At 42.9% G+C, this 10,137-nt stretch overlaps 1 protein-coding gene across 1 annotated transcript; it reads left to right on the plus strand.

Moving 5' to 3' along the window:
- Positions 1-494: 494 nt before the first annotated feature.
- mcm2 (minichromosome maintenance complex component 2) lies at positions 495-9,925 on the plus strand (the record flags this gene model as incomplete). Its single annotated transcript, XM_079241979.1, has 20 exons — positions 495-500; positions 2,246-2,439; positions 2,514-2,686; positions 2,936-3,066; positions 3,142-3,280; positions 3,368-3,465; positions 4,118-4,239; positions 4,367-4,574; positions 4,737-4,871; positions 5,206-5,397; positions 5,803-5,896; positions 6,813-6,891; positions 7,123-7,294; positions 7,375-7,501; positions 7,620-7,732; positions 8,712-8,876; positions 8,956-9,030; positions 9,149-9,331; positions 9,528-9,683; positions 9,815-9,925. 20 exons carry the CDS (start codon positions 495-497, stop codon positions 9,923-9,925), a joined length of 2,673 nt encoding a protein of 890 aa, XP_079098105.1.
- Positions 9,926-10,137: the final 212 nt, after the last annotated feature.

The raw sequence follows: 10,137 nt of genomic DNA on the forward strand, positions 1-10,137 counted from the left end.
TTTCATGAAACTTGAACAGAAAATGTTTAATTTTTTCTTGTTTACTGATGCTACTATATACAGAGGAGAAAAATACACCACGTTTCTTTCTTTGGACATTCAATTTGGTCAAGTGTAATGAAAAAATTGAATTGACGGCCCAAATGTTCCCGGGAAAAATGTTGCGTCATGCTGACGTCCCGGCAAGAAAAAAAGGTGAGTTGGTTTTGTTCTGCAGCTTGCACCGTTTTCATCGAACACATTTGTCCCCATACTAGACATCAGGATTTACCGATTTACTTATTCCTCTTTAGGAAAGCGAACTCACCCAGAATGAAGATCCCGCCTCTTTGCAGCAAATCTACCAGTCAGAAAACCAGACGTCAGTCAGTTTTGTGAATATTCATATATTTTCGCGGGCTTTGTCAGTCACGTGGTCCATTCGCGCGAAAAGTGAGTCCCGGCAGGAAGAAGAAGAAACGTCTTCAGACAGGCAGACAGACAGCAGCATAACAATGGCGGTGAGTAAAAACGGGTTAAAACAAAAAACAAACGCTTCATGGGGGGATTTTGACTGTAAACGTATAAAAGAAGAAGTTTATTAAAACGTATTTTGTTGTTGTTGTCTAAGTTTTAACTACTTTTTATTAGTAGTCATTAAAGTCCATCCGTCACAACAGTAACAAATTAATCCACAACTTAGTTTAATTGACCTAAGGACCAAAAGGATTGTCAGATGACACTTGTGGGCTTACTTATATAATGATATGTAAACGTTTGTTGACTTATATCGTTGAGGAGAGATGCCATGTGGCTGCTGAGCATCGTTTTGTCTTTAAGGCAGTATATTGCCATGTGTAACTTTAGTTGCTATCCTATAATTTATCCTAGCATATTGTATTTATATTATTTTAGTCCGCCCCAGGCGATCCCTGCAGGATTTTTTCAATCTCTTATACATCTTATTTGAATGCTACTGTCGGTGATACAACCTACTGACTGCATTATTAAAACCACTTTAATCTTTATGGTTGTAAATCCTTTTTATGGAGAAAATACGCCTTAATCCTCTATATTTGTTATCAGAAGTGGAGTTAGGTAAGTTAAAGCAATAAATAATTACACATCCCCACCCCCAGAAACAATGCCACCACTTAAATAAATAAAATTATGATGTGGGATTTTCGGTGTATTCCAATCACATATGTTACATTTACACAACTGCATTTGAAACCAGTACTTGTTATAAGTACAAATAAGATCTTTCCCAGTTACAATGCAAGAACAGAAAGGGCTTTAAATGTGGAACATTGCCATGAAAAATGTGTGTTCTTAAGTTTTTTTTTGTTGTTTTTTTTTAAGGTAATGGCAAGTTCATTTGTATTGCACCTTTCATGTGCAAAACAATTCAAAGTTCTTTACATAAAACATTAAAAGCAGCAAAGATTGTGTAATGAAGCATAAAAGACTTACTGGCTATAAAACGATAAATCAAAATAGTTAAAAGCATCCATCCATCCATCCATCTTCTGCCGCTTATCTGGGGTCGGGTCGTGGGGGCAGCAGCCTAAGCAGGGAAGCCCAGACTTCCCTCTCCAGCCACATTTGCCAACTCTGCGGGGGGGATCCCGAGGCATTCCCAGGCCAGCCGAGAGATGTAATCCCTCCAGCGTGTCCTGGGTCTTCCCCGGGGTCTCCTCCCAGAGGGACGTGCCTGGAACACCTCACCAGGGAGGCGTCCAGGAGGCATCCTGACCAGATGCCCAAGCCACCTCAACTGGTTCCTCTCGATGCGAAGGAGCAGCGACTCTACTCTGAGCCCCTCTCGGATGACTGAGCTCCTCACCCTATTTCTAAGGGAGAGCCCGGCCACCCTGCGGAGGAAACTCATTTCAGCCGCCTGTATACGAGAAAGAACAAGATCTCGTATACAGGCGGCTAGTTAAAAGCAATATCGGTTAAAAGTTACTGTGCAGATTTCATACATAAGCATGAGAAAATAAGTTTTTAACCTTGATTTAAGTGTCTACATTTGTGGAGAGTTTCATCTGCAGTAGCAGTTTGCTCTACTTGTTTTCAGACTAACAGCAAAGTGGCTTTTCATTAAATAAATTCAGATAATTGAATTATTTGGGTGGACTTGCAGTGTTTGCTAAGTCAAATGGAATTAAGAAATGGGGCAAATAATCAAGAGAGTAGATCAGTAAAGAAATATGCTGGTTTTGGTTAAAGATTAAATTAATTTGGCCTTTTCCTGGTGTTGCAGGATTCCTCCGAGTCATTCCACATGGCCACAAGCCCCAGCCGAGCCTCCAGGAGAGGAGACCTGACTTCCAGCCCTGGACGAGACCTGCCTCCCTTTGAGGATGAGTCTGAGGGTCTGCTGGGAGAAGGACCCTTGCCTGAAGAGGAGGAAGAAGATGGCGATGGGGAGGAGCTGATTGGGGATGGGATGGAGAGGTAAGGCCCAGTTTTGGATACCAGAATGCAAGATGTGTTTCAGAGCTTAATAACAAGTCCTTCTCTGTGTTCAGGGATTACCGTGCCATCCCAGCTCTGGATCAGTATGAGGCAGAGGGTCTGGACTTGGATGACGAGGATCTGTCAGAGATGTCTCCTGGAGCCCGAGCTGCTGCTGAGGAGGCGATGAGGAGGAGGGACAGGGAGCAGGGGCTCAGTGGACGGCTCAGGAGGGGACTGCTCTACGGTGAGGAGTAGATGTTTGGATAATTCTTTGCAGCCTGTTGTAGGTTTACTTAAAGGGATCTGATTAGAAATCTGAAGCACAATCAGATTACCTCATAAAAAGTTCAGCTTATGATGTGACGGATTGTGAATCAGTATCTGCTGTTAGGTGCTGTAACTGACTGAAACAGGTCCTTCAGCGTTGGTATCAGACACTGATTGCTCTGAATCGGTAGCAGAGTGCAATAAATGAGTAATTTCTGTCTTTTAGACAGCGAAGATGAGGATGACGAGCGCCCCGCTGCTCGACGAAGGCGCTTAGCTGAACGTGCAGCAGAGGGGATCACAGATGGTGATGAAGAGGAGATGATCGAGAGCATTGAGAACCTGGAAGACATGAAGGTTTGTGAAGCATTCACAGACGTCTGAAAGCCTTTTTGTGCAGCTTATCATGTGTAACTGCTTTCTGACGTTCAGGGCCACACCGTGAGGGAATGGGTGTCCATGGCGGCTCCCCGACTGGAGATCTACAATCGCTTTAAGAACTTCCTGCGAACCCATGTAGATGAAAACGGACACAACGTCTTCAAAGAGAAGATCAGCGACATGTGCAAAGGTAGTCTAGTTTTCTCTTAATGAACCTCTTTGATGTGAACTGTTGTCAGCTGTAAATGAATGAACCTGTATGATCCTGTGACTTCAGAGAATAAGGAGAGTCTGGTTGTAAACTATGAGGATCTCGCAGCCAGAGAGCATGTTTTGGCTTATTTCCTGCCAGAGGCTCCGACTGAGATGTTGAAGGTAAGTATATGCAACACTGAAGGAAGTCAAACTCTGACATTATTTAAAAAGAAAAGGCGCTTTAAACCTTGTGGGTTGCTTCAGTTTATTACCCTTTCTGGTCAGCAACATATCACAAAAAGTTAGAGATGAATTTTGATTGAATTTTTAGGAAATCTTAGAAATGGATAAAGGGACAACCAGTTAGTTTTGGGGTGATTCAGATCACCGCCTGGATACAGGAATTCTTTAAAGGATTTGTTGCTATGTGGAGAAAAGGATCATTTTCCTCTGAAAGGCTTGGTCACTGTTCTGTGTGTTATTTCTGCAAAGTTTTGTTAGTCATAAATTGTGTTTTGTTGTCCTTATTGACCTTTATGGTACAATATTTATTGATTTACTAATTTTACATAATTTTAGCCACATAATCTGACAACTGACATCTTTTTATATATTAGATTTATGGAGGCTACTCTTATCATCCTAATAAACAGAAAGGGTGGTAAATTTATCTCTGGTGTCCTGCTGACCTTTAAGAAAATTGGAATTTTAAAGTTCAGGAGTAACGCTTTCTTATAGTTATCCCATATGGGGTAACACGGCCAAATATTGAGGAAAAATATCTAAAAGAACAAACATGAATGTGTTGTGACCAACCATTGTTCTTTTTAAGGTTTTTGATGAAGCAGCTAAAGAAGTTGTCCTCGCCATGTACCCGAAATACGACCGCATTGCTCATGAGATCCACGTCCGCATCTGTAACCTGCCACTGGTGGAGGAGATCCGATCGCTCAGGTATCACCGTGTTCATCACTCACTGATCCCATATGAAGCGGACGACAGAGACTTTATTCATGAGAAGAGAACATCGTTCACCTGTGAAAGTTTGTTACACCTGTTTTTTTTCTTTTGTTCTCTTCAGGCAGCTCCATCTGAACCAGCTGATCCGGACCAGTGGCGTAGTGAGCAGCTGCACCGGTGTCCTCCCTCAGCTCGACATGGTCAAGTACAACTGTAACAAGTGTAACTTTGTGCTGGGACCCTTCTTCCAGTCCCAGAACCAGGAGGTGAAGCCGGGCTCCTGTCCAGAGTGTCAGTCCCAAGGGCCTTTTGAGATCAACATGGAGGAGGTGAGAAATGGTTTAGTTTAGGAGTCAAACCCGCAGTGGGTTTTCTTTGAAAGGACACACAAAGGGGTTTCACATTTGAGCTTTAATTAGTGCCTTTTAGCATGTTACCATAGCTACCAGGTTACTATGTAAGCTGACTGACTAGTCGTCTCCCTCCAACAGACGGTGTACCAGAACTACCAGAGGATCACCATCCAGGAAAGTCCTGGTAAAGTGGCAGCTGGACGCCTCCCTCGCTCTAAAGATGCCATCCTGCTCGCAGACCTGGTGGACAGCTGCAAACCTGGAGACGAAATTGTGAGTCGTCCGTGCGTCTCACACGCATCATCAAACCACCGAAGATTAGGAGGCTGAGCATAAATCTGTCAAATTTTACATTAATTAAAAAAAAAAAAAAATCTGTAAATTTCTTAACTTCTCATCAAAACTTAGCCAGAAATGCTCTCCAGATGAGCGCTTGTGAAGGATGCAGAAACTGACAGCAAGCTGAGCAAACTCATAAAATCCACACTAATAGTTCCTGTGTGTAACTTTTGCAGCATCTCTGAAATCTTAAAGGATGTTGACACAGTTAAATAACACCAACCTTTTTCATTTCTAAGAGGTTTTTTTTTTTTCTGCCCCTCCTCAGGAGCTGACGGGCATCTACCACAATAACTATGACGGCTCTTTAAACACAGCAAATGGCTTCCCAGTATTTGCCACGGTCATCCTGGCCAATCACATCACCCGCAGGGATGAAGGTGTTGCTGTAGCCGAGCTGACAGATGAAGACATCAAGGCCATCGTTGCCCTGTCGAAGGATGAGCGCATTGGAGAGAGGGTGAGTTATAAAGCATCAGAATACTGAAACACACTCAGATACTGTGATCACACAGTGGCTGGTCTGGAACAAGATTAACTCATTGGCTGCCAGGTAGCCCCAGAATGTGGGAGGCCGATTTGACCCAGTGCATGTGTTGGGGGGTCTTTGGGCTGTGCTCTCAGAGTACATTCACAACATATTGGGTGTATGCTCGGGTGGTGCATTTTGGAGACGTTTCGACTCACGCCTGGCCTAATTGGCTTTTCATATGCAAAAGACATCTGTGGCAGCCAGTGAGCTCATAAACTGCAGCAAGATCAAGTGGTTTAACCTTGATCAAATTGCTTGGATCTCTTATTTCCTTCTCTGGTCCTGAATCTTTTGATCTCTTCATTGCTATTTTTCTGGCTCGCCCTTTTTCAGATATTCGCCAGCATTGCACCGTCAATCTACGGTCATGAGGACATCAAGAGAGCGCTGGCTCTGTCGCTGTTCGGAGGCGAGCCCAAAAATCCAGGTAAACTTGGTTAATTGTGACTCTTCTTGTGTGGCTACTTCCACACCAACTTTTGAAATGAAAAAGAAAAGGCTTTCTTGTTCACATGGCAGCTTGTCCAGAGAGGTGTGTAGCACAGATGTAAATCACTGGCAAAAAAGAAGCAGCAGAAGAAGAGGGAGGGTCGGCACAAGTGCTTTCACACAGACACCGTTCTGGCACTGACCTCATTCGGGAGTCTTGGAACCCCAGAGCTCAGACTGGTGAACTGCCTCCACAATCACACCAGTTTTACCAGAACCAGCATGGGAGGACTTTACTCTGTGGAAGTAAACAAACATCTTGGAGATTTGGTCCTGAAAGTTTATGATGAAGTGATCAGTCCTCATTATATCCTCCGGTTTCCTAAAAAAAACAAAAACAAATATAGTTAGACAACTGAGTGAATTTAGTGAGATGTTAGGATGCCAACAGAAGCTAACATAAACCTACTGAAAGTTAAATTGGTTGCCAAGCAACAAAGTGGCATTTGTGTTTACAGTGAACCAGTGTTTGATCGACATGAATTAGCCGAGCTGAACTTTGTTACTGACTGGTAGTCCGTAGTCGTTCTCCTGTCATCTTCTGTGGAAGACCAGGTGGGGAATGAGGAACTTGCTCAATTTTTCTGGTTATAGCTGCGATGGTGGCTGTGCAGTAGTTGGAAGGATGGTCATGTATTCCTTCTTTACTTTCTGAAGATTATTTATTACTTGTTCTTAGTAACACTGCAATGCAGCGTGTGTGGACATTTTTTTACCCTGAAATTGCCAGTTTAATGTGGATAAAATGTACAATTGATACACAACTTTGCATAATCGCCTAAACTTGTCTGTGTGTGAGCAGAGTCTGTTCTGTTTTCACTCTGTGCTTCATTAACTCACTGTTTCTCCTGCAGGTGGAAAGCATAAGGTGCGTGGGGACATTAATGTGCTGCTGTGTGGAGACCCTGGAACCGCCAAGTCCCAGTTCCTCAAGTATGAGCCCAAGCCCTTCAAAGATATCACTGCATTTATTCAAATAAAATTAGGACTTAAATTCTCCTTGAATTTACTGTCAAGTCAGCAAATCAAGCTTTCAAGGAGGCACAACAATTCTATGCACTTTTAATAGATATGAAAGAAGAATAAAAAATATAAACCATATGACAATATTCACATCTAGTAATGGTCAGAAACACAGATGGTTGAGGTGTTTTTCCTCTGCAGGTATGTGGAGAAGGTGGCGAGCCGTGCTGTGTTCACCACTGGTCAGGGAGCCTCTGCTGTCGGTCTGACCGCCTACGTGCAGAGACACCCGGTGAGCCGTGAGTGGACGCTGGAGGCCGGAGCGCTGGTGCTGGCTGACCGAGGAGTCTGTCTGATCGATGAGTTCGACAAGGTGAGCCGAGACCCGACTGGATCTTCATGAGTCAAAGTAGTTTTCCTCTGTTAAATGCAACTGTGGACTTTTTCCTCCAGATGAACGATGCAGACAGGACAAGTATCCACGAGGCCATGGAGCAGCAGAGCATCTCCATCTCTAAAGCCGGCATCGTCACATCGCTGCAGGCCAGATGCACTGTCATGGCCGCTGCCAACCCCATCGGTACGTCGAACAAAAACATATAGCTTATTTGTAAATGAATGTGAGGTGCTGTGGTCATCTGCTTTGTTTGCCTTTCCGTAGCATTTGTTTCACTGCGTCCTCTCTGGTTTGGTTGCAGGCGGCAGGTATGACCCGTCTCTAACTTTTGCTGAGAATGTGGACCTGACGGAGCCCATCGTGTCTCGTTTTGACGTGCTGTGCGTTGTCCGGGATACTGTCGACCCTGTGCAGGTACACACTTGTAATCACTGATGTTTAAGATATTTATCAGATTCGATTTACAAGTCGTTTCCTGCATTATAGTTGATTTTTGTCTGATTCCACTTTAATCCAAAAGCTTTAAATTGAAACCAGCACTTTCATGTAGTGTGCAGGAAATCTGGTCATTTAGAGGAAATACGTTAATCTGATTATGTTGATCAAAAATTATTTCCATCTGTAAAATGTCATTTTAAGTAGTTTAATTTTAAATGTGCAGCTTAAGAAACTGAAATAAGAGAGCCCGGCGACGTGTCCATTTATCAGAAATTAATGGACGACATGGAGGCGATACGATTGAGGCATGTTTCCAATACGAAACATATTTTACACTAACCGGCTTCTAAATGTATTTAAATCAGATTTAAAAAGAAGAGAAATTGAATATCAGTTTTTGTTAAACTAAAATTAAGCCATAAGAAAATATAAAAAATAGGACGTATTTCTAACAATAATAAAAAACTGATTAGTGGCATTCTGTGTTGGATTAAATATACAATATTTAATCCACCCCCCACCCACTTACCTTGCCCTACCTTTTTTGTTGTTGCTGCTGTTGTTCTAATTATATTTACTTATTGTTATTACCATTATTATTATTTTGTTCTAAGTTACCTTTATTTTATTTTATTTTTTAAACTTTTTTTTTTTGTTTATCCAGTATTGAAGCAATCGGCTACAATGGCCTTAATTTTATGTCTGTTGACTGATTCAATGTGTAATATAGGTCTATCATTTTGAAGGGAAAAAAAGAAAGAAAAATGTATCAAGGATAAGTTGAAACTCGACGTTTGTTACTATTGTATGTCCTCAATAAATAAATTTATTTAAAAAAAAAAAAAACCCAAAAAAACCAATATTTTGATGTTTGACTGCTTGAAGCTGTCAGTTAGGCACGTTATCAACTAACATGAGGAATGAATTCAGTGATCTGGTCTTTCTTCACCACCAGGATGAGATGTTGGCTCGCTTTGTGGTTGGTTCCCACATCAAGCATCACCCTAGCAGCAAGGAAGGGGGTGCTGCTTTAGAAGAGATGGTTCTGCCCAATTCGTCTGACGTGCCGCCAATTCCTCAGGAGCTCCTGAGGAAGTACATCATCTACGCCAAAGAACGGGTAAAGCCTCTTCGGTCGCACAAATCCTCACTATCTGTAATTTCGACAGCATCTTTAACCCTTTTATTTTAAATCCCAGGTTCACCCAAAACTGAACCAGATGGATCAGGACAAGGTGGCTCGCATCTACAGCGACCTGCGCAGAGAGTCCATGGTGAGTCTTCACAACTGATGCACCTTTTTATTTATATTTGAAGAAGCTTTCAACTTTTCACAAAGCAACATATTAGTGTTCAATAGATTTATTCATGCTGGTTTTGTCGTCTCAATAGGCTACAGGCAGCATCCCTATCACTGTTCGCCACATCGAGTCAATGATCCGCATGGCGGAGGCCCACGCCAAGATGCATCTGAGGGACTACGTCCTGGAGGATGATGTCAACATGGCCATCAGAGTGATGCTGGAGAGCTTCATCGACACGCAGAAGTTCAGCGTCATGAGGAGCATGAGGAAGGTGTGTGACTGAAAACATCAAACACAAAGAATGTCTCATGGTGAAGATTCTCATTAAAATCGGTTTTCTGGGGTCAAGCAGGTTTTACTTCTTACGTTTCCCTGAATGATGATACTGTCTGCAGCTCCTCCTTCAGAACTGTGAACACCTTAAAGTTCACACATTTAAAACTTGTCCTGATTTTGTTTGTGTTCAGACGTTTGCCCGCTACCTGGCGTTCCGCAGGGACAACAACGAGCTGCTGCTCTTCATCCTTAAACAGCTGGTGGCCGAGCAGGTGGCTTACCAGAGGAACAGATACGGAGTCCAGAACGACACCATTGAGATCCCTGAGAAGGATCTGCAAGATAAGGTGCTGAGAAAATATGACATTCAGCATCTATGTTTCCAGTTGTGCTTCTACCTATGGTGAAATTGTTCAGTTTGTTTTTAAAGATAATTAAAACCTGATCTCTGTGTTTCTGTATTTGCCTCCTCTTCCAGGCTCGACAGATCAACATCCACAACCTGTCGGCCTTCTACGACAGCGACCTTTTCCGATCCAACAAGTTCAACCACGACGGCAAGAAGAAACTGATCCTGCAGCAGTTCTGAGCCCACTTCTCCTCTCCCTCCCCAAACACAACCATTTAGCCTCCATGGTGGGTGGTGTTTTGAGAGCCCAGCATGCTGGACGTGTAAAGAGCTTCTTATTTTCAAGATGGTGGTTGCTGTAGTTTTAAATGCTCAGTTCATCTGATCAGAGTTAAATGTTTGAGAAGAAACTGCATAGTCAGTGGCGGTGAACAAGCCCAGACGGGGTGTTT

The sequence above is a fragment of the Telmatherina bonti genome, assembly GCF_933228915.1.
Source record: "Telmatherina bonti genome assembly, chromosome: 6".
Taxonomy (NCBI): domain Eukaryota; kingdom Metazoa; phylum Chordata; class Actinopteri; order Atheriniformes; family Telmatherinidae; genus Telmatherina; species Telmatherina bonti.